At 40.9% G+C, this 25,711-nt stretch overlaps 1 protein-coding gene across 3 annotated transcripts in view; it reads left to right on the forward strand.

Moving 5' to 3' along the window:
• Ccdc191 (coiled-coil domain containing 191) overlaps positions 1-25,178 on the forward strand; it is a 66,435-nt gene extending 41,257 nt beyond the window's left edge. The window contains exons 9-17 of one of the 3 annotated variants that reach the window (XM_055625240.1): positions 997-1,246; positions 4,684-5,150; positions 5,853-5,941; positions 7,897-7,979; positions 8,679-8,780; positions 17,894-18,037; positions 20,341-20,493; positions 21,116-21,261; positions 24,794-25,178. In XM_055625240.1, the coding sequence (XP_055481215.1) occupies positions 997-1,246; positions 4,684-5,150; positions 5,853-5,941; positions 7,897-7,979; positions 8,679-8,780; positions 17,894-18,037; positions 20,341-20,493; positions 21,116-21,261; positions 24,794-24,938 (1,579 nt within the window). In that variant the 3' untranslated portion in view covers positions 24,939-25,178. Of the gene's footprint in view, positions 1-996; positions 1,247-4,683; positions 5,151-5,852; positions 5,942-7,896; positions 7,980-8,678; positions 8,781-15,945; positions 16,170-17,893; positions 18,038-20,340; positions 20,494-21,115; positions 21,262-24,793 lie in introns of those variants that run through there. The other 2 variants (XM_055625241.1, XR_008722178.1) reach the window with 2 other exon arrangements.
• The last annotated feature ends 533 nt before the right edge of the window (positions 25,179-25,711 follow it).

The following is a 25,711-nucleotide window of genomic DNA, read 5'->3' on the forward strand; positions in this document are numbered from 1 at the left end:
TATAAGAAATGTCTAGGCTTGAATTCTCTCTCTCTCTCTCTCTCTCTCTCTCTCTCTGTGTGTGTGTGTGTGTGTGTGTGTGTATGTGTGTTGTACTTGCATATGTGATGTTTACATGTGCAGATAGAGGCCCAAGGTATTGAGTCCAGGTCTCTTGCTGAAGTCAGAGCTCTCCTGGTCTGGGAGCAAGCTTACTCTAAGGATCCTTCCTTTTCATTCCTGTGTTTTGGGATTACAGACAGGCCACAATACCTACATGGTATTTACATGGGCTCTGGGAATCTGAACTCCAGTCCCCATACTTGTGTAGCAAATACTTTACCCACTGAGCCTTCTCCTCAGCCCCAAGGCTTGAATTCTTGACCAGCTTCCACCATGATGTCTCTTGGGGAAGATTCCCACAGGGAAATCAATAATGTCCACTCCCAGCTGTAACCAGCCAGGCTCACTAACGTTTAGGACAGTACCAGAAACCAACAGCTCACTCTTTCTTAGGGAATGAGTGGTTCCACCAGGGCTGGAGCCTGGCCTGTGCTCATCCGTGTGCCTGGTGCTTACTAGCATCTTCACCACAGTCCTTCATTCCATTCAGGGGTTTGGTGAATGAGTCCTCTTCAGTGATCCTCTCCCTAACCAGGCCTTCAACAAGATCACCCCCAGAGTTTGGGTAACACTTTGATAAGTCTCACTATTGGCATCATTAAGTGATGTGGTTAGGTTATTGGGTTTTCTCCTAAACTACCTGCCTTAGATTTCCACCCCTACTTGAATATGTCTTATTGGGAACATACAGTCATGTTTGCTTCTTGAAGGTAATGCTGAGGTACTGACACCTTTGGTGAGAGTCTGCTCTGAGGAATGTAAAGTAATTCCACTTAACTTAATATCACATGATAAGATGGAGCATTTCAGGAACTTCTTTGTCCTTATGTTTCAATTGTATTATCAACTAACACTATAAATGGCTTGTTTTAATGGAAGTGCTTTGTCTCTTAGAAAACAACAGCTGGCTACTGAGTTTAACCGGAAACAAGTTCTTCGATACTGCTTTGCTGAATGGCAGCGTTGGCATGCTTCAGAAGTTATAAAGAGGGAGGTGGCTGTAGCAAAAGAGCAAACGAGGAAGAAAATGGAAGAACTGCTGAAGGCAGCCTCCCTTGGGAAACTCAGTTCTAATGGGTCATCAGGTCTCCATCTTCTTGCTGAGGCATCAGCCGTGGTGGACCTGCCAGTAGGAAGTGGAGAGGTACTTTGTTCCCTTTGTTTGGGCTTCAGATTTACTATGGATTTGCATCTGAGCTGTACACTTCTGTCACAGCTGAAGTCAAAGTGCCCTGGCTAGGGTATCCAAAGGTCAAAGGTTAGGGCTGCTAGAGTGCACAGAGGTTATCACCCAGGCTGTGATTATTTTCTTGACATGAATCCTTTGTCACTAGTCATATGTCAACGTTGGGCTAGTTGGGAGTTGGTAAGGGACTGAGAACAACTAAGTGAAAGACCTTTGGAAAAAGAGGAGTAAAGCCCTGTTGATGGGTCTGAAGTTCCTATTGGACTGTCACACATTTCCTTTTTGGATAAGCTTGTGACATAATGAATTTCTAACTTCTTTTTTCTATTAAGAGTTGTTCATACTAGTTGTGACAATTTGATAGAAGAATCTAAATAGAACATGGACATTGTTACATTATTAAATATACCTTAGCCATATTTCTTCATTAAAAGTATCTCTCAGAGCTAGACCTACTAATTGGAATTTCTGTGAATGGAGCACCAGTCCTGTTGTTCTGCAGATGAACCTTATACTGACCCTGGCTATGGTTTACAATTCTCTACCATCATTTTGTAACACCTACATGACAGTCTATAGTAAACCTAAGCTAGAACTTGTTTAACTTATGGATGACTGAAAGTTAAGTTTGTCACTATTTCAGTGTGTCACTATTTCAAACAGTGTTTCACTAAACATCCCAGTAGTAGCTAAGTCTTTACATATATCCATAATGCTTTAGGTGGGGTAAATATTTTAAGACAGAATGCATGTTCTATTTTTATCTTTGTTTCATCATCATTTATATTTTTATTGCTAGTGAGTTTAAACATTCTTATATTGGCTACAAATATTAATATGGTTATAAATATAAATATGAATATAGAAAGGCAGGCCTATACTACTTACCCGTTTAGTACCTTTGTCCGTTTTTCTCCTTGTGTATATGTCACTGTATTTACAGGAGATCTTTATACTTTCAGGAATACTGGTACTTACGTTATCATGTGTGTTGAAGACGTTTTGTCCACTTGGTCATTTGCCTTTTTGGTTTGGTTTGGAATTTGGCGCTATGGCCAGCTGTTCGTTTTTTATGAGGTCACAGTTTTTCTTCCTTGTTGCACTTGTGTTGTTAGAAAGCCTTAGGAGAAGATCCTCTGCCTCCACCTTGCTCAAAGTGCTGTTACATACATAACTCAGGCACATAAAATTAAATTGGGCACCTGAGGGTCTCAGCCTTGCTTTATATACACTGATGACTTCGAGCAAGCAGGCTGGCTTTCACTTAAGTGTAGTCTCTCAGAAAGGATCATAAGAATGCTTATTGAGGTTTATGCAACATTTTGGGCCCTTTCCCCAGGCACTTTATCTACCTTGATACCATCTAGATAATTTTGTCTTTACCGAGACCCAGAAAAAAATTTATATCTTAAAAAATAGCTGAATGGAACCTTTTTTTCTTACCAAGTTCTACTGTTGTTACCTTTAAATGAAAAAAGTTAGCAAAAAATTACTGTACAATATACTTATGTATATTTCCATATATGCTTAGACTTAATAAAAAACTTCCAAGTATCTTAACTGAAGAAGAAAAAGTTTTATCAAGCAATTAATTTTATGGGAAAAATAAACAAACAAACAAAAAAAACCAAGGGACTAAAATAGACCTTGTAGTTCAAGAAATGAACTCCATCTTTCCTGGAATATACAATAAAATATGAGCAAATGAAAATACAGAACCTTCAGTTAGATGCTAGCTAATTATACAGTCATAGGAATGCAAGTGCCAAGAATGAGCATGTTATACCTTGAAATTTTTTTTTTTTGAATTATCAGTTAGCTAATAGGTGACTTCCTCTGATTAGACCAAGTTGTGCCATCATTTTCTAGTTAAACTTTTGTTTCATTCTTCTTTCTACCTTCGGGAGTTAGCATGATACAGAAGAAATCTGTTGCTGTACTCAAGGCTTTTACGTAGTCTTGCTGGGTTAATAACGTGTCATTACCACTAGGTTTAAAAGAGCCTAAAACATCTACCCTGCTTGATGCTAAATTACATAAGCAGGTGTTCTCATGAATAAATGTCCACTGACATTTCTAAAATCAAAGGTTATTTTTTAAAGTCTTTTAACATGTCAGCGTTTCCGTGTATCACATCTCTCACTTCAGCTTAGTCTCAGAAAGCATTTCCATCATGATGAAAAATATTTTTCAGTACCTGAGGATGGCATGCTGTTGGTGCCAAAAGCTTCTGACATTAGATGGCTCACAGTTTTCTCCTGCTTATGCCATTGCACATGGCAGAATCAGTAGCTGATCAGACCAGAGCTCATGGACTCAAACATTCTAGAGGAGACATTCTTACTTGGCACAAATTTGGAGCAATTTTGGGAAATTTTGCTGGTTAGGAATGATTCTTTCTTTCCCCTCCAGATAACTTGTCATTAAATATGACTCCTGATTATAAATGAAGTTTACATCTTTGAAAGGTATTTTGTTGTATGCTAATACAAGATATCTACATAGAATTGTTCTTACATAGTACAGATAACTTGCCTACTCCTGTTTTCCAGATGCTTCTCCAAAACAGATGGTTGGGAAAGAGTTAGAGGCTGGTCTCTAAGTCAGACCTGGGAGCTGAGATAACTCACACCTGTGGTCTACTTAAGGCTGGATTTAGTAAAGGCAGGACAGGTCATGGAAGAACAGAGCTGTTGCAGCTTAAGAAATAGCTGAAAGGAATTTTTTTTTCCTTACCAGGGTCTTACTGTTGCTACCTTTTAATGAAAAAAGTCAGCAAAAAATATTTTTCCTGTGCAAAACAAAAATTACTGTATAATATACATACATTCATACGTATGTTTAGACTTGAAAAGCCTCCAAGTATCTAAAGAAGTTTTAAACATTCTTGAATTTTTTTTCAGACTTCTATAAAATTTAATCAGTTTTTACATTTAATTTTTTTTATAAGAAACAAACTTGCCTAGTTACAAAATGAACTGTAGAAATTCATAAGAGAAAGCTGGACATGGTGGTACATGCTTATAGTCCCAGTACTTTTGACAAGGGGAAGCAGGAGGATCATTAATTCAAGGTCAGCCTGAGCTATGTGAAATGCTGTCTCATAAAACCAAAAGAAATAATTCCTAAGAGAGCATCTTGCTCATTGTAGACGCCCTGGCCCATGACAACAGCTCTCACAACTCTGACCACCTTCCCACTCACACTTCATGGTGAGCCCTGTTGACATTCTGAATGGCTCACAGCGCCAAGGCTGGAGGTGTGTCAGTTACCCAGGCCTGGAGAGCAGGACAGCTCTGCTGAGATGCAGCACAGTTGTGCCAGTGAACACAGCAATACTAAGGCAGGATCACCTCTCATTAGTATTTGAGTTAGAATATTATCTTTTTCCCCAGGTCTCTCTCATGTCCCCTTTGTGGGAAAAGCCACCTCTGGAGAGCAATGGTTATACCCTCAACCATTCGCTAGGAATAACAACGAAGGGTAATTTTCAGGGTCCTCTCCCAAATGTCTCTGGGAGCACACCTGGCCCCAAGCAGCCCCCACCTCCAGGTGCTGAGACCTCTGAACAGCCTGGGAACCATGAAAAACCTGGGACCACTAGCCAGGTAACAGAACCAGTTTGTGTGGGGCATTTCCACTGCCACCATGTCTACCAGCAACAGCTGATTGAGAAGCAAAGGAAGAAACTTGAGGAACAGCAGAAAACCATTCAGAAGCTGAAGAAAAACCAGAGGTTGGCAGAGGCACGGTGGGCAGCTGAGCGGGCCGCAGCAGGCACAGAAGCACAGGGCTGCCTTCAGCCAAAGCCCAGAGGAGCAGCAGAGCCCCGGGGAACCTGCCAGAGGCTTCTGAAGTACGGGTCAGGCACTCTCTGAACGTGTTTGGAAGGGGTTTTCCTTTGAGAGGGAGAGGCGCCTGAATATCTTTGCTTGGCTTATACACTCTGTAGTCTTTACATTTCCTGCACACGCATAAACCCTCATCTAGTCTGACTTGCCCGTGCCAGGGGTACATAGATATTTAAAGCAAATGGCTGCCTAGATGGATACCCTTATACAGTGAGCACTGGGTGGTGACCGCCTCTAGGAGAGGAACTTTGTAATTATGCAGGAAAGAGAAAAATACTTGTCATAACTATGTTTCTGATTTTCTGATTGTTTAATGCTGAGAAAACAGGGCAGACAACATGAATGCCAAGCACAGGCCCCAGGGCTGGCTAATTGCCTCATTTGAAGTTTTGGTTACTCACAGTAAAACTGTATCTTCAGAATTGGAATAGGGGACTAAATGTCCCCAAAAGTCACTTAAGATGGTTTCAGATATGCTTGAGACATACTCCGTATGTGTGATGAAATGTCGTTAGGAGAATTGACAGGATGACCATAGAGTCTTCCTTATACCGACTTTAGTCTCTGTATAATAACGCATCGTTAACTCAGGTTAAATTCAACTTTGTATGGCACTTTGAGTTCCTCAGCTGTGAAGGAGGCTAGTTATTGATCTCATTTTTTCTTTTCTTTTTCTCCTTATTTCCTTCCAATTCATCTATTCCTTCCCCTAGGTGTGAAGATAGAACTGATTCCAGAAATTCTCTTTCTGCATCTAAAAGGACCCCAATGAAGCCGACAGCACCCCATCCCTTACTGAAAGGCAAGGCTGCCCTGATGGTTTTCACATAGTTGCCTTTCCCACCGGAGTAGCATATGTCTGGGACTGAGTGCTTACAGCTCTTCCTTAAGCTTTGAGACTTGGCAGAGCCTGATGAAAATCTAGGATTTGTAGACATGGGTGGGATGGAATGCACTGGGGAACCCTCACTACTCTTTTTCTTTCCCTTTTGTCATTTCCTGTGGCCCACCCACAAGTAACACATGCATGTGTGTGTACATGTGCACACACACACAGACACACAGTTATGAAAGGTATCTCTGAAGGTGTATTTTTTTCTCTAATTTGAGATTTGTATTATGGGGGGAAAGGAGGGAGGTTACACAAATGAAAACCCTGAGTAGCCGCTAATACTAAACATTGATAAAGTTCATCTGCCATTATATGTCATCAATGCCGAAATGCTGAAGAGTTTATACCAGTTCAAGTCAAGTTATCCGGTCATTTTATGATGCATTATGTCTTAATAGTAGGATTTTGTATAAACCAGATAGCTTAATTTGTAGCATTTTAGATGCACATGGCACTCTTTATTCAAAAACTAAATAATGCTTTAAGACTAGATCGCGCACATGGTGGTGAGTACTTTGACAATTACACTGAGTTTTACAAGTCTGAGTTTTTTTAACCTATGGTAAACTTGCCACCCTAGCAAGAAGTAATGACAGCTGAAGGACATTTTGTGTGTAGTCAGTTCCTGTCAATGAGGAGATTGGTTGTCTGTATGCCAACCATCTGGCAGGACAGCAGTTGATGCCACCACTAAGGCTGACCAGGAAGTGTCCAGTCCATTGTGATAAGTTTTTGAAATTATTGTTTGGTCAATGACTTAGCTGTTTTAAAATGCCAGTCTCCTTTTCAAGTAAAGTTAATGATTCAATCAGAAAAGATGGAAGAGCTGCATTGCCGAGCCTCTGCTTCTCGGGCTCCCTGCTAATCCTCTACTCTATTTCCACCTCCTTACGGACAGTCTCACTCTCCCCTCGGTACCACCACTGTAATCCTTTGTGGCAGAGCAGACATTTAATATCTGTAGGAAATAGCTTGGTGAGTTTTTTGTTTATTAATTCTTAAAACTTGGACTTAAATTCTTTTCTCTGTAACACGGCCCGAGGAACTGAAAGTAACCATTGGCTGGCTCTGTGAGCAGAGCTTGAGGCTCCTGCTGCCCATGCCCCCCTTCTGTGCCAGCCCTGACTGATTACAGTCATATTATCAGACCATCTTGCACATTTGTTTCTTTTGGATCGATATTTAATAAACTGTCGAGAACAGGAGTCTGACACTCAAATTCATTCTGATGCCAGTTCTCCAAATGCCTGGTTCACTTCCATTTCCTGCCCATCTGGGTGCCTGGGTCTTAAAAGTACACTGAAATATATTCACCATGACCCCAACTTCAGCTTTCTTAGTACAGACACATGGACAGTGACTTCAGAAAAATTACTAGCCTCACTTAAAGTGAGATTTAAGGAAATATTCTACTGTCCAAATACTCATTAGCTATAGTTACATGTTTTTGTGTGTTTATCAATGATATATTATATCTTGTGTTATAATATTGTGTTATAATACATATATATCTTGTATATATGTGTTTATCAATGATATATTATATATATATATTATATATTATATATATTCTGGCTTCTGAGTTTCATAGACTAAAAGTCCACCATCCAGGAACATTGTCTTATTTAAACCAATAGAAATATATTCTAAAGAAATATAAACAGAAACATAAGGAGCATGTATATTGTTCATCATTGCTGATGTTAGATCTTTAACCTGTTGCATTAAATAAGTAAGCTCCATATATCAAACCACTCAACGTATAAGAAAACTCTAATGGTAAATCTAAATGTGGAGACATTTATTTTACTGAGTGCCTCATTTTTTTTTTTTTTTATATTGGGACTATGTTACTATTTTTTTAGCCATGGAAGAGAGAGCAATTCAACGAGCTGAACGTAGGCGGATCTTGGCAGAAAGGAAGAAAAAACAAGAAGAAGACAAATTGGTAATAAATTCAGAATGCAAACTGAGGCAAGAAAAGCAATTTTTTTGAGATTTCAAAACCTGGAACCTTGCGTGTCCATGCCTTCTGAGATAGTAGGGTGAGAACAACTTCAGAAAGGCTGTGGCCTACCCCTCTGAATTCAGTTTTAGGAAAATAAGGAAGGGCTTACTCAACATCATTAGCAGAGCAGAGAGGAAATGTTATAAAAGTGAATGTCAACTAGCAGATTGGAAGGTTCTCAGGTTAACACGATTAGTACGCTGTAGCTAGGCAGATGTTGACTCAATGACATTGCAGAGGACAGCAGTTATCTTCCAAAGTTTGATCCAGACTGTCAGAAGGAAATTTTGCACCTACAAGAAACAATTAACAGTTCTATTTGGAGTGGGCTAACCAGATTTTCCCATACCAGACTTCCTCTTCACACATAAAAGTAAAAACTGAAAATAGTCATTTTTCTCATGAAAGTAGAGTGGCTGTATTCATGGGCAGTATCCCCTTCCCAGGCAGGAGAAGGTCCTTTCAGAGAGACCTCCAAGCTACAAAGCATGTTGGTGGAGTCTTCCCTTCCTGTCACAAAATGCATGCATTGTCCAGGAGGAGGACAGGCATTTGGTAGATGCTTGACTGCCTCAGGACAAGAGATCTTTCACACTCAGAGGAAGGGTTCTGAGTTTTCTGTCTTCTGATCTCATTCAGGCTCACCTAAAGGCCCAAGAAGAAGAACGCCAAAAGAAGGAAGCAGAAGAAAAGGAAGCTCAGCTGGAGAGAAGACGAGAGGAAAAGAGGCTGAAGAAGATGGTTAGTGGATTCTTCCGCCAGTTGCCTCTCTTGAGGCCAGTTGCTAGTGCTCTCTCTACTCATTATTGTGTTGGCCATCAGCATGCCTGGAGCATAGGATGCTCTCAGCAAATGTGGCGATCAAGTGAATTTAGCAATGAACAATTAGAAGAAAATATGCTTCAGAGTAACTTGGAAAGCAAGTTATTAAATACTAGTTGAGAAGCTATGACCTTCTCTGGTGGAGAAAATACAGTAGTATTCATTGTCTATTGGGTGCTACACAGAATAAAAGGAGTCAAGAAGTCATATGAGGCAAAACCCGCATAGATTTTGGAGACAGTAAAAGCATTTTCATCCTTTGCTAAAGCAACATAAGACATCATCTAAAAGCAGCTGTTTCTTCCCTTAAAAACTGGAGAGAGATTCTAAAACACATTTCCCCAACATGTGTTATATCCCATGCTGTCCTAGTGGTGCCTGAAATAGTAAGTTGTTTTGAGAAAGTGTAAATTCAGTAGTCAAATGGTTTGGAAAATGCTGTTTAAGATAAACAAAGTTCCTTAATTAGCTGACTTCCCAAAACTTTTGACATCCTACCAGACATTATGAGTCTCCAGAAAAGAGATACAACATGCCAAAGTAGACATACATATCTGACTATAAGACCACTTTTGATAAAGCACTGTGTAACATATCATGGAGCAATGAGGTCATACTACTGTAAAACAAAATCATTTTAAAAACATATACTGTAACAAAACTGTCTCTCATATCTGCTCACTGGAGGAAAATTAAGAAATACAAAGAAGACAGAAAATATATCTGAGCTTAGCACCAAGAATTAACTACTCTCGTATTGTAAGCATCTTGGTGTCTACTTTGGGCCCTTTTCTCTGTGCACCTCTCTCTATTAAGAGAATGATCCTTGTCTGCCTGAAGATATATATAGCTTTAAACTCTTTTTCTTTTTTAGACTCTACCATGAGTATATTCAGAATTCTTCAGGGCTGCATAATTTATATATACAATGATAGTCTTTAAAAAAAATCTTTATTTTGTATTAATACATACTACAAAAAAAAACTGTAAGGATAGTAGTATGTTGTATAGCTTTCTCATTTAATGCTCTCTATTATCACCATGGAGCATTCATTAGAAGTCAGCATGAGCACATTACTGCAGACATTGTTTCTCCAAGAATAATCAAGATCTACTTTAAGGCATCACATCCCTGAAGCTGTCTTGTCCCCTTAGAGCCCTCTGGGCTGTGATAGCTTCTGTCTTTCCTCTTCTGTCATGACTTGTCTGAAAAGTCCAAAAATGTCCCTCCATTTGTGTTTAGTGTTTTTCTTACAGTTATTCTGCACTAGTGGGGTTTTACGGTGGCACTCACTCCTTCCTAAACGAATGGCAGTATTGTACATGAGACTCAGAAGAAGCATGTCTGCTGATGTCTACTTGATGCGTTAGCCAATGCTTGGCAAGTTTCGTCACTGTAGTTTCCAGTTCCCTTTTCACACTTTATCCTCTGATATATCAAATCCAGTATTCTCTCAAGGCGAGCGGAAAGTACAGTTCAGGTCCATGCCCTCTGTGCATATTTATCTACAGTGAATATTAAGAACTCTATAAATAAGTTGGTCGCTTCCTGCATTTATTTATTTAGTCATCATTTATATAACTGGATTTATGTATATTTATTTTATACTTTGAATGATAAAAATACCGTTATTAACTTTATTGTTTTAACTGTGGTTTTGGCTGGCTCTTTGAGGCTGGTTTCTAGTTTCCATAGATGTGGCCCTGTTTTTCTACACTTTCTTAACACCTTACTTTCTGGAGCTTTTCATCTCATAGTTTCACCATCAAGCCCTAGAATTAGAGAATTTTTTAAGATTCCTTCATTCTACATGGTATCTGGAAAAGAAGGTCTGGACACTGAGTCCTAAGTTACTACTGGGATATTTCTGATTCTAGAATATTGGTAGACAGAGCTAGTTGATATACATATGTTAAGCCATGCATAGACATCTGATTATAGCCATCCCTTCATACACATGTACGTGAACTCATACTGCTATCTCCAGCTCTAGCCTAGGACCGGAGGGTATCTTTTACACATCCCATCTTGTTTGCTTACAAATATTCTCTCTGAACATTTGAACTTGAACATTATCTCTGTCAATTCAAATGTAGGCTAGTCTGGACTCTGTCTCAAAATCTGTTTCAGAACTGTTAATTCATTTGTGTACTCTTACTCTGTTGGATATGATGTTTCCTGTGGCTCTTCATATGTAGTCATCTTTGGGTATTTTTATATACTGAGAATTTTCTATTATGAAAGAATATTCAATTTTGTCTACTGTTTTCTTTTCATCTATTGAGATGATCATAGAATTATTACTATTAATAATATTAATAATTATTATTACTAAAATGATATATCTCATTTATTGATGTGTATAGATTGAACTGTCCTTACACTCCTGAAGTAAATTCCATTTTGTTGTTATATATGATACTTTTAATGTAATCTTGAACTTGGTTTGGAACCGTTTTGTTAAGGATTTAAAAAGTGACTTTCTCCAGGAATATCAGCATATATTTTCTATTCTTGTGTCATTTTTGTTTGGTTTTGGTTTCAGACTAAGCTAGCCTCACAAAATGAGTTTGAATCTTTCCTCTTTGGCTTTCTGGAAGAGAGTTGGTCATGGTGTTTACCAGAACAAAAAGTAAACTACAAGTCTCCAATCTGGAATCTGTCTTTTAGCAAACATTTTTGCCATTTTTCTACTATTTACATTAAAATAACATTGACATAATTGAATTAGAGTATGCTGTCTCCTGTCAGTTGTACTTGTCCTTCATGTCTCTCTTCATTGCTTCTCTGATTTTAAAAAGCATCTTTAAGGTTCTCTTATCTCTCTACCTACTTGTTTGCTTTCCTTTTAGGAGTATTTTCAGTATTGTCTGGTACTTAGTGATCTCCAAGCATCTTCAAATCATATAGTACTCCCCACGTCCTCTGAGAACTTTATATCCTTGCATTTCATTCTCTCCCACCGTGTTACTCTTGCTATATGTTTTGTATTTTGCTTGTATTATGCTGTGAATACTTGGTGCCCTGCTGAGTTACTGTCACACACAGCTGTCTTTACTTGTATTAATAATAGGACTGTTAGAATTTGCCTTCCATTTCTAGTGTTCTTTATTTCTTTGTACAGATCTATATTCTTAATCTGTGTCATACTCTCTTTCCTGAAGAACTTTAGCAGTTCTGCAGGGCCAGGCTTCTGGTGGCAGACTCCCTCAGTTTCTAACCTGCTTCTTTCCTTTCAGACAGCCTCAGTTTCACGTGTCCTTACAGGACCTTTTCTTTGGCATAGATTCATGGGGAGGAAGAGGGTAGAAAGTTCTGGAATAATGTGCAAGGACTCAGTCTGATTGGGTTATCCACTCTTCACTGCTCCTTACACAGATCCACTTACTGCTACATTAGAGTTAGGGTTTCAACATAAGGACTTGAGTCTGTAACAGTTGGTGAATTTCTTTCCTTCCTCTCCTGTCTCTAAGACTGTGTCTCATTTTAACCCTCTTGAATATATGATTTCTAGATAATGGTTGGTTTGTTAGGTTGCTCGCCTTGCTTAGTAGATTTAAGCTTCTTGGATATATAGCTCTGTGTTTTATCACAAATTTTAAAAATATTTTTACCCATTGTTCTTAAAATATTTTAGCTGCCTCTTCTTTTCATTCTTCTGGGTCCCCAGTCATGCCACTGTTACGTTTCTCAGATGTACCACTGTTATGTTTCATGCCACTGTTAGGTTTCTCAGATGATTCACTCTCTTCTTTCTTTACAGTTACTATGTCTTCCTTGTTCATATTTTCAAGTTGCCTTGTTCTTTCTTCACCTATTTCACTTACTAATAAGTACGTTGAAGGCCCTCTTCATTTCTGTCACCATGTTTTTAATGTCTAGCACTTCTGTTTTGAACCTTATGGTTTTTGTGTCTACTGTAGTTACTATCTGATACTGAGTGGTGTCTACCTTTTCCACTGGAGTTTCTAACATTGTCGTACAGTATTTAAAATTTAACTGGTCAAAATTTAAGTGTTTAGGGCATTAGTGTGGAGATTTGTGTTAATCTAGGCAGGAATTGGGTTTTGTTTGATATTTATTGTTGCTGTGGTTACTACTATTGGCTTTTGTTGTTGCTATGGACACCAGAGGTGTCACGGTGTCACTTTGGCTTTGGGTCTTCACCACGTGCTGGTCCCCAGAGGCCATGTCCTTTCCAGTTACTCCTGTTTGGTAACACAGTATTTGTAAGTAGGTGATGAGGTGGGGCTAGGGGAGGAGGGGAGCTTTCTCCACTCTGATTACATTTCAGTCTTGGGCGTGCGCAGCTCTGGCTTTGGAGTTTCTGCTGTAGAGGTTGGACTGTTGATGCACCTCCCTTCTCTCCTAACTTTGTGACTATGAGCCCTTCTCTGCAGCAGCTGGTTGGTGGGGAGGGGTCACATCTGGCAGACTTCCCAAAGTTTCCTCCCTAGCCACAGTGTGGGCTCCAGTCCCTCTGCTCTCACTCAGGAGGTACCAGCAGAGAGAGCCTTCATTTTCTGGAAGAACAATGTTCTGGGCAGTTTGAGCTGTCACTCCTTTCCCCTAGACAGACAGATCATTCAGGAAACTGCCTCTTGAGTCTCCCTAACATCTCTGTGGAAACATATTGAGGCTCATAAAAGAAAAGTCTATAGAAGAGTGAGACCACCTTCTCACAGTGGTACACTTTGACCACCACCTACACATACACACACCAAGCATTTCACCAAAATTTCTACCTTATCAGCTCAGCATTTTATAGTTTCTGCCTTTCCTGGTAATCAAATGCTCCTGTGCCTTCCTAATGGTGCTGTCTCTCCAGTGTGGGAGATGATTATGTCTCTCAGATCAGTTCACAAAAAGACATCAGTTCTCATTTCTGTCCAGCTTTTTTTCTTATTGGAAGCAAAATGCTTGAAGAAACCAAAAATGATAATAAAGAAAAATTACTAACCAGGAGAATGTTTTATCTCACTATACCAAGCCCAAACCTTTCCTTTTTAGAAATGCCAGCCCATAGCAACAGACAAAAAGCCTTTTACACAGACCAGTTTCCATTCAGTCTGTAACCTTCTAAATTTGAGATCAGTGCATTTGCAGCCTGGCTGTGACTGAGCCTTCCTTGAGTGATTTCAGCTCTAAAGTGTACATGTCAGTTGTCTCCTTTTCCTTCTCTGTGAACATGCTGTGCACGGCGTGCTTGCACACTCTTTGTCAGGTGCTCTTACTGCTTTTGAGGCATCATGTTCTCTACAGGCAGTTCCTGGCTCCCTTGTAGATTTCATATAGCTGACCCACATACACACCCTCTAGGGCCATAGTAATGTTATTTCCATTGATGGCAGAGACCCAGCGGCACTGCTGAGCCAGTGCTTGCTAGGACTTTGTCAGCTGAATGTGGCTGGACAGCTTTGAGGAGAATCTGGTTTAACTTCTAGTTGGCAGGTTTTTGCTCACTGAATTTATCAGCAGACTGTTATGTAGAAGTACTATATTTTCTAAGCAGATAGAAGAATAACCCTACTATTGCTGACAGATTGTCTCAGGGACAATCACTATATTTCTCAGAATACAACATATAAGATATGCTGAGTTCTGTGTGTGGAGAAGGACATGTGTCTTGGTTTTCTATTGCTGTGATAAACAACACGTCCACAAGTAGCTTGGGGAAGAAGAGTTTGACTCATGGCTTCAGATCATTATTAGGGAAGCCAAAGCAGGAACTGAAGCTGAGACAGTGGAGTTCTGCTGCTTACTGGCTTGCTCCCCATGGCTCGCTCAGCATGCTTTCTTATATACCACCACGACTCCATACCCAGGCGTCGTGGCAATTCCCACAGTGAGCTGGGCCCTCTCACATCCAATCAAAACAATGCCCCACTGATTTGTCTACAACCTAATGGAGGCATTTTCTTACTCCCAGAAACTCTAGCTAGTGTTAAGTTGACAAGACTGATCAAGACAACATGTAATATAAGTTTTAAGACAAAGGAAGTCTTCAGAGAAAAGACCGTGATAGAATGGCCCTCTATTCAGGAAGGAGGAAGACGGGAAGGGCGTGGCATCTCTCACCACATGATTGTTGGGCATCACATCCCTGTGACCCTGACAGGAAAGCACACCAAATGCAGCCTTAAGAGTCCCATTCACAGGCCTCACGTGACCTAAAAATAAAAACCTTCTTAAGCTGGGCATAGTGGTGTACACCTGTAATCCCAGCACGCTGAGAGGCAGAGGCAGGTGGATCTCTAAGGCCAGTTTAGGCTACAAAGTGAGTCCAGGACAGGAAGGCTACACAAAGAAACCCTGTCTCGAAAAAACAAAAACCTGTCCTTAAAGTCCCATTGTTTTTTTGTTGGGTGCATATTTTCTCCTACTACTTATCAAGTTATTGTATTATGGCCATATAAATATGCTTTGGGAGGGAGGCTTTGGTTTTTTGATGAATTGGAACCCACTTTGTAGATCAGGCTAGGTTTGAACTCAAAAAGATCCACCTGCCTTTACCTCCCAAATGCTGGGATTAATGGAGTGTGCCACAACACCCAGCTTATAAATATACTTTTAACTACTGGGAAATTGAAAAAGATAATTTTACCAGAGAAAATCACATCTTCCATGTTTAGTAAACATATTTTAGCTTTTGGGGTAAATACCTGTGAAATACCTACCTATGTGCTAGTCTTTGCTGTGGATGTTAGAACAGAGCAATGAAGACAGACAGCGTCCCTGTCTTTCGAAGCCACCTATGTTAGTTTGGAAAAACTGGTGATCAACATATAAAGAAAAGGCAGGAGAGGATAATGGAGGAAGCAAAGATGGGAACACCTTTCTGAGCAGATGGTATTTGAGCTACTGGGTACAAAGGCCCCACAGGACACACATATATATGCCAGATGCCTGTTATGACGTGCATGGAGAAGCTTGCACATCAAGATCAGCATATGGAAACTAGAAGTTTCAAATATGCCAATGTCTTTAGTGCTCTGGAAGTGACTAGAATCAACCCTGGGGAAAAGGGGTGAACAGAGATGACAGTGCAAGGCCAAAGCCTAAGATGTGTGACTATTTTTCCAGAGGATGAAGATCTGGGAGAACCAGGAGAACCTGAGAGAAGAACAGTGAGAGGAGTGTTTGTGTTAGGGAGGAGTGGTGGTAGACGCAGAGCAATGCGACCGAGCCCAGTGCTGAAGAAGACAAGTGACTCTAATCTGCAAACATGGGCATCATTCATGACCTGGACAAGAGTGCTTTCTGTGGTGACCTAGGAAAGGAGCCACTTTCCAGTGGGTTCAGACTTGGTGAGGAATAGAGTATACATTGGGGTTCCTTGGATCAAAGGGGATTTTTGTTGGTGTCGGTTGCTTTTGGTTTAATTTGCTTTTATTTAAGTTGACATTTACCAGCATTATCTATTTTAATTTCCATGAACCAGCAGTGAAGGAAAAATTAGTGTTAGAACTGTGTTGAATGCCCTTTACTACCCCTAACATACTTGTAACCCTTGACCTTTCTCTTGAGACATAGTGGCTAAGACATTGGTTTTGTATGTCATTTGTAATTATGCAAAATATAATTTAAATCAGAAGATAAACCCATATTTAATATCACTTTTTAACCTGAGGGAACTATGTGCTCTTTGAAACCCAACTATGTAGATCCCCAATATAAATGTATTTTCAAAACAGAATCATACCACACCAACAGCTCAGCAGAGTGGATACAGCTGCCATTCACTTCCTGTACAGGAAAGTAGAAAATAAATCAGTTGTGGGTACATGCAAGCAGGTTCTTTAGACTGAGCCCAAGTGCTTCTCCAAAGGGTGGAACTCAGGCTCTTACATCTGTCTGCAAGCTGCCATTGCTGCAGGGATAATTCACTGCGTGTGGAAACAACCCATTTCTGTTTCCCCCTTTATTCTTTCTACTCATGAAGAAATGCTTATCTACAGTTTTCATGTTTGTCATCCCATTCAAGAAGGAGCTCAAGTATCTGAAATAGATTATAAAGGTTATTTTGATAGAATTCTCTAAAGAATGAGGACATTTCATTTTCAGGAACTTGAATAAAGATGGGTAGATAGGTAATCACATTGGAAAATTCTGTCTCTCTTTCTCTCTCTCTCTCCTCACAGAAGATGCAGGCACAAATCAAAGTAGCTTGCTGAATCAACAGGGTCACCTCTGCCCTTTTCATGACATGAAATTAGAGAATAAAAAAGGAACCTGTATGTGGCATGTCTGCCCCACAGGTAGGGGCAGTTTGCAATCTGCTTTTAAAGCTGTGTCTTGCTGCCACTGACTATATTTGAGTAGACTTTTCTCTCCTACCTTTACTACAGACTGCTTTTATTAAAAGACAGTAAAGAAATAGATAATGGCATCTGTACAATAGACCGTTAAGTTTCTGTCATCTTTCTTGGGAACATCGCTCATGTTGCATGTCTTCTGTGGGGAGCACAGGTGTCTTTTTTCTCAGGGAACCAGCAGGGACAGTCAGTCTTTTGGCTCAGGCAAGACAGAGGCTTCTGGATGATGATAAATACTTTCAGTTTGCATCTGGACTTATTGTTCACTTAGAAAGAAAAACAACTCAGTGGTAAGAATATTCTTCAAGCCTTTGGGTGGAGTTTCTTGTCACGTGACCATTATTATTTATATACAAGGCTCTAAATCATAATTCTAGTGAAGGTTTGCATTGCTAGCTTTTCTGTAATAAGGAAAGCTTCCCGATTTCTCTCTTGACTACGTGTTTTGACTTTTTAGTAATGAGGAGAGTGGTAGCTCATTTCTCTGAACAATACTGAATAAACCCAAGAATACATAGCTCTGATTGATGTAGGGCTTGTGACCAACTTTACCTGACCCTTTAGCAAAGTCCTTTTTAAAAAAATTCCAGAATTTTATTATAATTATTGGCACACTATTTAGTGGATAGATGTTAAATTTGTTAGCCTTTCGTTTAAATGAAATTTTTCAGGTTTTGTAATAATGGAATTTTTGTTTCTTTTTTCCTCCTCCCCAGAAAGAACTAGAGAAACAGAAGAGAATTAAAAGAAATCAAGAGTTGGAAGCAGTAGCCAAAGATCACTATGAAAAGGTCTTGTTAAAGAAAAAAGGCCTGGAGCCCTGGAAGAAACTGAGAATGCAAAGCAAGCAAAACATTGAGGTACACCGTCATGATATCATCCCCCACATAGAAAGTAGGCCTTTCTCTGATAGCAGGAACACCCAGTCAGGCTGTAGGGTGGGGCAGACTTCGTGATTAGCAAAAAAAGATAATTGGTTTGAGTATATGTATTTCTCTGTTTTGAATAAGAGTTTAGGTTTGGTTATCTAAATACTTGTAATTTAACAGGTTTTGGAAACTAGAATGATTTTATTAGAGATCACCACTGTAGGAGGAATAGAGGTGACTTTCAATTTTAGCATGCTTTCCAACAGAAAAGGCAGTAAGTGAGCTGGAACTCTGCTACGATAAAGTCTACAGACAGCCCCCAAGCTCAGCGCATTGCAACTTAGTGCTCATCTCTCAAGAGTCTGCAGGCCAGCTGAAGCTTTGGTCCCAGTCTCTCCCCAGCCCTCCTCCCTGGTTCCAGGGCTGCTCAGGTGGAACTTTCCACCCTGCCATTTACTAGCATATATACCAAGCCAAATTCTGTCAGCCCAGTTGTCAAATTCTCCTGTCCATCACCAGGACCTTGCTCTAGAGTCCTTGTCTCTCAGGTCCCTGTGAGCGCCATCAAAACAGAGTGTAGAGTAGAAAATTGGTAAAAGTTTATTGCAGAATAAAGTAGAAGAAACGCCCAAGAGGTGACAGTGCACAGTGACCAAAGAGACCACACTCTCCCACTTCACATTTTTAAGGCAAGCATTCTATTTCTAACATGTCTAGAAAAAGCAGATTTTTCTCAGGGACTTGGTCTGTCCAGCTGAGTGACACACCCAGTTGGATGACTCAGCTAAGTCTTCACAGCTAAGAGAAAGCAGTGGTGTATATCTTTGTTCTTTATTAGCAAGCCTTCAAGTAGGTAGTAATCTCTGAGGTTTAGAAGATAGCTGTCAGGTCCAGAGAGGTAGCTCATTGTTGAGTGCTTGCTGCTTTTGCAAAGAACCAGAGTTCACTTCCTAGCACCCTTGGGTGGCTCTCAACTGGCTGTTTCTTCAGGCTCTATGGAACCTAAGACCTTCTTCTAGCCTCTGTGGGCACCAACATACATGTTTGTTTGTTTGTTTGTTTGTTTGTTTGTTTGTTTTTAGTGACATTCTGGCCATTTGGAATGCCGAGTCTCTTCCTGGGGCTGAAGACATATTCAGATCCCATTCTTTTGAGTGATAATCAGCCCCATTTAACTCTAGGCCTTGGTTTCACAAGCTGTTCATTGAGGTGGTGGTTCATTCCCAGTGTCCTCCAGGCTGCTAATCTAACTAGCTACCTAACACCGCCCACTAATAGTTCACTGAGCAGAGCAATCATAAGACCAAGCTCAAGCTCATTAAGAAGGAATGAGGCTCCATCTACTCCATTGGGTGGTGCTGTGAAATCATATTGCAAAGAGTACATAATGCTGTTATAGAGAGCAGCAGTCTGCTCTGCCACAGGGATCCTTGAAATCTAACACCAGTGAAATGTCTCAAATTCCCCTAACACATTTATCCTACATAGAACAGGGCATTCAGGTGAATGGTAAAGAAATTCAAAACAGATGGAATGTTTTCTGCCTTTAGCTGTCAGGTTTGGATGTGTCACAGAGCCCCCTGTGTGGCCTTTCTGGCCAGTGACTACGGCCATCAGGAGATCTGTTTGGATGCCCTTATGTTCACAGTGCTAGGTGGCTAGATGAGACCTAGGGAAGTGTGCCACTGTCTAGAAAGGACTGCCACAAGATGGGTCTTTTCTCCTGTCTGTTGAAGGAATGTAAGTCTCTTTTTCATACATAAAAACTGAGTTGTATTTATTTGGGATGATATTCTCAGTGACTTTAATTGGTAAGACATTAAAATATTCATCATGTTATTTTTGTATCAATGGTTTTGTGGTTTATTGGTAATGTCTAAGTTTTAAACCTGGTGACAGTTCATTCTATAAAACTAATTGAAAGTATTGGCATTTCCTCAATTAGACAGTGGTTAAGTACATAATAAAGAGCAGTCCGTTATAGAATTGCTGTCCAAGTTCCAGGAAAGCAAACTGAGAGCACTGCCAGCCACCCAGTCCAAAGGTTAGTAGACATGAAGTGATGGCTTGGAAGCTGCTTATTCCTTTTCCATACTCAGCCAGCCCTGAAAGAATCCATGACCTCCACAGAACAGGAAGGGTTGGTGCTCTTTTAGGACACAGGCAACTCAAGATTATTCTTGTCCAGTAACTATCTATGCCTCCTGTGTAGTATCAGTTCCCTAGCTAAGTATGTTTAAGTGATTTAAAATTTAAGGAGTAAGTTCTACTTTTCATTAATTTTTTTTTCCCAGATAGCAGAAGAACATCACTCTTTGGCTCTACAAAGAAAATGCCTGCTCAGCTGGTTCCAGTATAGCCAGGAAAGTCTGGCTATGAAGACAGCCAAGGCTGATCAGTTTTATTCCCAACTATTGTGTAGAAAAGTCTTCCAAAGCTGGCTCCAGGTAAGGCCACAGGAAAAGTACTTTAAATGCATCTCCCAGAGCCATGCATGATGACACATGCCTATGACTTCAGCACTTGGGAAGGTGAGGCAAAAAGAGTGCCATGAATTCAAGGCTAGAGCAGAGTATATAGTGAGACCCCTCAGAAAATCAGAACTAAATAAATACCTCTCCTTGCTCAACTCTTCCTTTGGTTTTTCAAGCACATAGAACCGTGAATCTAGTTCGTTCCTTATTGAAATGCTGTCAACATTGGTTAGTAAGAAGTCTCCAGCACACATCACTTTCCCGTAAGAGTGTGCATGTTGTCATGAATCCTTACTTCAGCTTTTGTTTCTTAGATTGTTGTTTTGTTTTGTTTTGTTTTTTGCCACAGTACTTGAGAGATTTTAGAAACTTCCTCTGTCAGTCATATACCTGTTTCTGTTTCTGAATTACTGTTATTGTTAACAGTAAATTACAGAGGATATTATTGTCTTGGCTGCCTTGTTATCCTCTCAGCCTTTTACATCCTTTGTTATTTTGCTTTGTAGTTTGTTTGGTTATCTCTCATTTGTTCTTTTACTTACTCAACTTGTCTACTGACACTTGTCTTATTTCTACCCATGTCTTCATCCACTAGTATATCAATGATCTGGAGAAAGAAGTCAGAAAACTCTTCACCCACTTACTACTGAAGAAGGTTTTCAGGGCCTGGTTGACCTTGGTCAGGGAGCTGAGAACTGAGTCTCAGAGAAAGCTTGAGACTGCAGGAGAACACTGTGACAGGTAAGGCTGGGCACGCTCAAGAAACTCGCTACTCCTCAGGTACCTGTAATATATTCTCCTGCTGCGCTGTGAAAAGTTGAGATGCAGGCTGGGATTGCTGGGACCTCCAGAGTCAGGTGGGAATCCCAGTTCCCCCAATTTACATGGATGAGAGCAGCACAGGAAACTGTCCTTAAAACGATGAGGAAGCCTGTCCTGTCCACCTCATAGGGGCTGGCAGGGACCAGATGTGAGATTATGGAAGATATCTCAGCAAATATGTTCCTTATTAATCAGTTTTATTTTTGAGAGTTTTTTTTTGTGTGTGTGTGTGTGTGAGAGAGAGAGAGAGAGAGAGAGAATGAATCTGTGCAAATATATATATTCTACTTGCATGCCTGGTGCCCATGTAAGTCAGAAGATGGCATAGGATCCCCTAGAACTGGAGCTAGAGGTGGTTATGAGCCACAATGTGGGTGTTAGAAACCAAACTCAGGTTTCTCTGCAAAAGCAGCAAGTACTCCTAACAGAATTTTAGTTTTCTAAGTTTGACTTTTTAAACATTGTGAAATATAGCACAAAAATTTAAGTGCTGAAACCATCTAAACAGTAATTACTAGACACCATGTCACCACAGCTGAGGTCAGAGTGGAACATGACTGTCCAGTGGCCCCTCTCCAGTCACACATTCCTCCACAGGTAAAGGAATCTTACGGTGTGTTCCATGAACACATCCTGCTCCTCTCCTGAGCATGCAGCCCACAACACTCCGGTGCGGCTTTTCCTTGTTTGAATTCTGTGTACGGAGGACCTGTTATTAATGTTTAAATAAAATTAGGCCTGTTGCTGAGAACTAATGTAATCCATACAAATATGCGAGTGTGTGCTTATTCGAACTTGAGAACTTCCCTAAGCATCTGTACAGAAATGTTCTGAGAGTTGCTAGGAGCAAGCGTCACTCCTGGGAAGCGAATATGTAGTGGGCATGTGCTATGACAACCCTGAGGGGTGGGGGCTTGTGAGGTAGGGAGTCACCCTCTCCGCCCTGCCCCACAGTCACTTTTGGATGTTTCGTTTTCACTTTGTGTATGCACATCTCTTGCACATCTTGTTATGCCAGGATGCCTGCTCCTAGCAAAAACTGTTTATTCTTAATTTGTAGTTAGAAATCAATGGTCTGGGAGTAGACTAACAAGTGTATTATAGTTTGGTCTAAATAGAAATAACTCTGCAGTAAGTGACAGTATTCGAGGGGTTTACCTTTGAATAAAATGCATCTGCTTTAGAGGAAGGTGAGGACTCTAGGTGACTGACTCTGGATTTATAACCTTTTGAACCTCCTGTCACAGGACTGGTGAAATGGCCCAGTGGATAAAGTGCCTGCCGCCAAGCCTGATGACTCCAGACCAGTGTGGGCCCTCTAACCTCCATGCTTACACTGTGGCAATGTGCACACCCACAGACATACACAACACACACATACACAAATAAATAAATAACTAGATAAATAAATAAATGTAATAAAAGAAAGCCCTTAGAGTTTAAAAAAAAAAAAAGTGAATAAGAACAGAATTTGCTTTCGGGGCTGTTGTGAACACTGAGCAAGGAAACAGCAATGTGTTCACAGCTAGTATGCTCCGAGTTTCATGCTCTTGTGAATATGCATTCAGCCTCCTATTGCCTTTTATCTGCCTCAGTTGTCTGTCTTTCTCAGCCTGAGGGCTTTCACACAGACTGTGTCTTCTGATCACTGTAATGACCCTGGGGGAGCGATACCATGATTTCATTTTCTGACAAGGGAACACATACTCCCTGCACACAGCATGCAGCTCACTGGACTCGCTCAGCACTGGGTTTCCCTGCTCTACATCAGCTTGCTCTTGATACATATCTCCCTTCTCATTTTCCTAAGTCACTGTCATTTGTAAGCTACACAGTATAATACCAAGCCTTTTCAGGGTGCGAAGTGTGACGTCAGAATAGAAAACTATGCGATCAACAAGAAAGGAAGTCCATCTGCTCAGTGTAGAACCCTGCTGTGACTTTGTCTCTTTCCCACTTTGTTCCTGGTTCCTCTATCTCTGCCCCACTGGCCTCCTATTCTGCCCCTCAGAGGCACAAAGCTCACTTCAGCTTCAGGTAAACAAACAGTCTCAGTCCTTCACATCGTTAAGCTCTGCTCAGACTTTACCCACTGAGCAGCTTTGCCTCAGTGTGTCTATCCATTTCTGCTTATCTCCCTAGATGGAACTGAGGTTTCAGAGCTGTACAAGAGGAAGAGCCAAAATACAGGCATGGGCAAGCCTGGAGTATAGTGAGGGGAGAGGAGCTATAAATAGCAGGAGGATGAGGGAAGGTCATCCTGAGAGTGGGCCCTGGAGACGACCAGGGGTGGGCTGAGTGGATAGATGTTGAACACAGTGAAGCAGTTCTGCTCAATGGGGCCCTCTTTTTTTTTTTTTTTTTTTTTTTTTAATTTTATTTATTTACTTTGAAGGCTCTACCTGCATGTACACCTGCATGCCAGAAGGGGGCAGTAGAGGGTATTGATGGTTGTGAGCCACCACGTGGTTGCTGGGAACTGAACTCAGGACCTCTGGAAAAACAGACAGAGCTTTTAACCACTGAGCCATCATCCAGCCCGCCCTCTCATTTTTTAAAGTAATGTTTTCACCCAAATCATCCAAAATATCAGTCAACCAACAGCCATAAAATTAGTGATGACTAAGGTGCATTCAAGGCCTCATTTGCTGGCTATGAGGCCAGAACAAGTATCACCAGTGCCCCTCGTTTTACAAATAGCCTTGGCAACCCTGTGCTTGTGTTCTCTATAATGTGCCCCACACATGCTTAGCTACAGCTGACTCCTGACCTTTATGCAAGGCCTGTCCTCTTAAGGAGTAGCCATTTCAGTTCAGTGTAATGCCTTTCAACACCTCAGATGTTCCTCACCCCGAGTCAGGGCAGCATGTGTTTCTCCATCACTGTCTCTTCCCACAGCAGACTCTGAAAGGCTAGCTGCCTAACTGGGCAGAGACTATTGGGCCTGCCCTCAGCATCACCAGTGCACAGCTGGTGTAGGCACTGGGCAGTCCTCAAGAGGCAGGCATGCTTCCCACAGCACTCCATTTCAACGCGCGACCCCCCAGCACCATCTTTCCACACTTGGCATTAGCATATTTTTTTCAACTGAAATTCTAGATGAAATTCTGAATTCTGGATGAGATTCTGTGGTAGCTGGACAGGTGCTAACCATTAGGTTTTAAACTATGTAAGTGCTGCAGCCTGGGTACCCTGAGCTCTTCCAAATAGAGTCAGGGTCTTTACCTTGAAAGCATCTGCCCAAGCCCCTCAGTATTCCTGGTCCTGGTTGTTAAGTATACAGACTGTGACCAGATCAGCTAAAGAGTCTCAAAGCCAATACTGTCAGCAGTGGAGTCTCTGTACAAGCTTACCACAGTCATTCCCATTTTGTTGTTGTTGTTGTTTTAATAGCATTGTTTGCTGTCAAAATTCCCATTGACTTCTACCTCTTCCCTTTTTCTCCTTAAAGGAAGATTCTCAGTGCCACACTCCAGACATGGAAGGCATTTGTAAAATTTTCCAAAGAAGAACGAGTAAAGGAAGAACGGCGAGACCAGCTCCGCCGGAAGGTCACTGAAATCCTTCCAGACTTCCGGACGCTAGCACCATTGTGATGGCTGCGTACCAGTAGCTACCTACTTGTTCTCCAAAGAAGTCTTTGGTGACGGGATGTGTTGTCTCCACCCACACACTTACCTGAGCCTCGTTTACTCTCTAGATGTGTCATAAACCAGAAGAATTATCTTGGGAATTTATTTTTCCATCTTGATCTTTCCTAGCTTGTTAGGCATCTGTTGTAATGTCTCATAGTGGGGTCACTCGAAAGCAGTATAGAGCACAACCGTTGAGTGTATTAGATATATTTTTAGCATAATAAACTTTTAAAAGAATGAGTGTTTGCCTGCCTGGACTTGTGAAAGCAAGTGTGTCCTTATCGCTTCCTATGGGCTGCTTGTAAATGTAACGTTGGACAGAAACAGAAAGCAGTGAGAATGGAAAAAGAGCATGACTGGCCAGTGTTCTTGACCACAGGATGAGTGACAGGTGTCCAAGAGGCCCTATTCCACCCACTGGCAAAGCACGATTAAAGGGTTCTCTACAGAGCTGCAGCCAGGTGCAGGGGTTTACCCTGACTTCCAAGCAGCTAGGACACCCAAGCACCTTGACAAGTATGAAGAAGCCAACAGCTAAGAACAGCTCCAGCAAGAACCAGCCAGCCCCTCATCAAAATGCCTAGCCATACTCCCAACTGCAGCTTCTACATAATCCATCTGCTCTGTCTGCTTGGCCTGGCAACTTATACTGAATTCAAAGAATGTTCTAATATTTAGGATTCTATAAAGACTTATCAAATGTTCCCTTCTGTGAACTTTTTTACACAGAATCA

The sequence above is a fragment of the Psammomys obesus genome, unplaced genomic scaffold (assembly GCF_907164565.1).
Source record: "Psammomys obesus unplaced genomic scaffold, mPsaObe1.curated_primary_1811, whole genome shotgun sequence".
Classification (NCBI taxonomy): domain Eukaryota; kingdom Metazoa; phylum Chordata; class Mammalia; order Rodentia; family Muridae; genus Psammomys; species Psammomys obesus.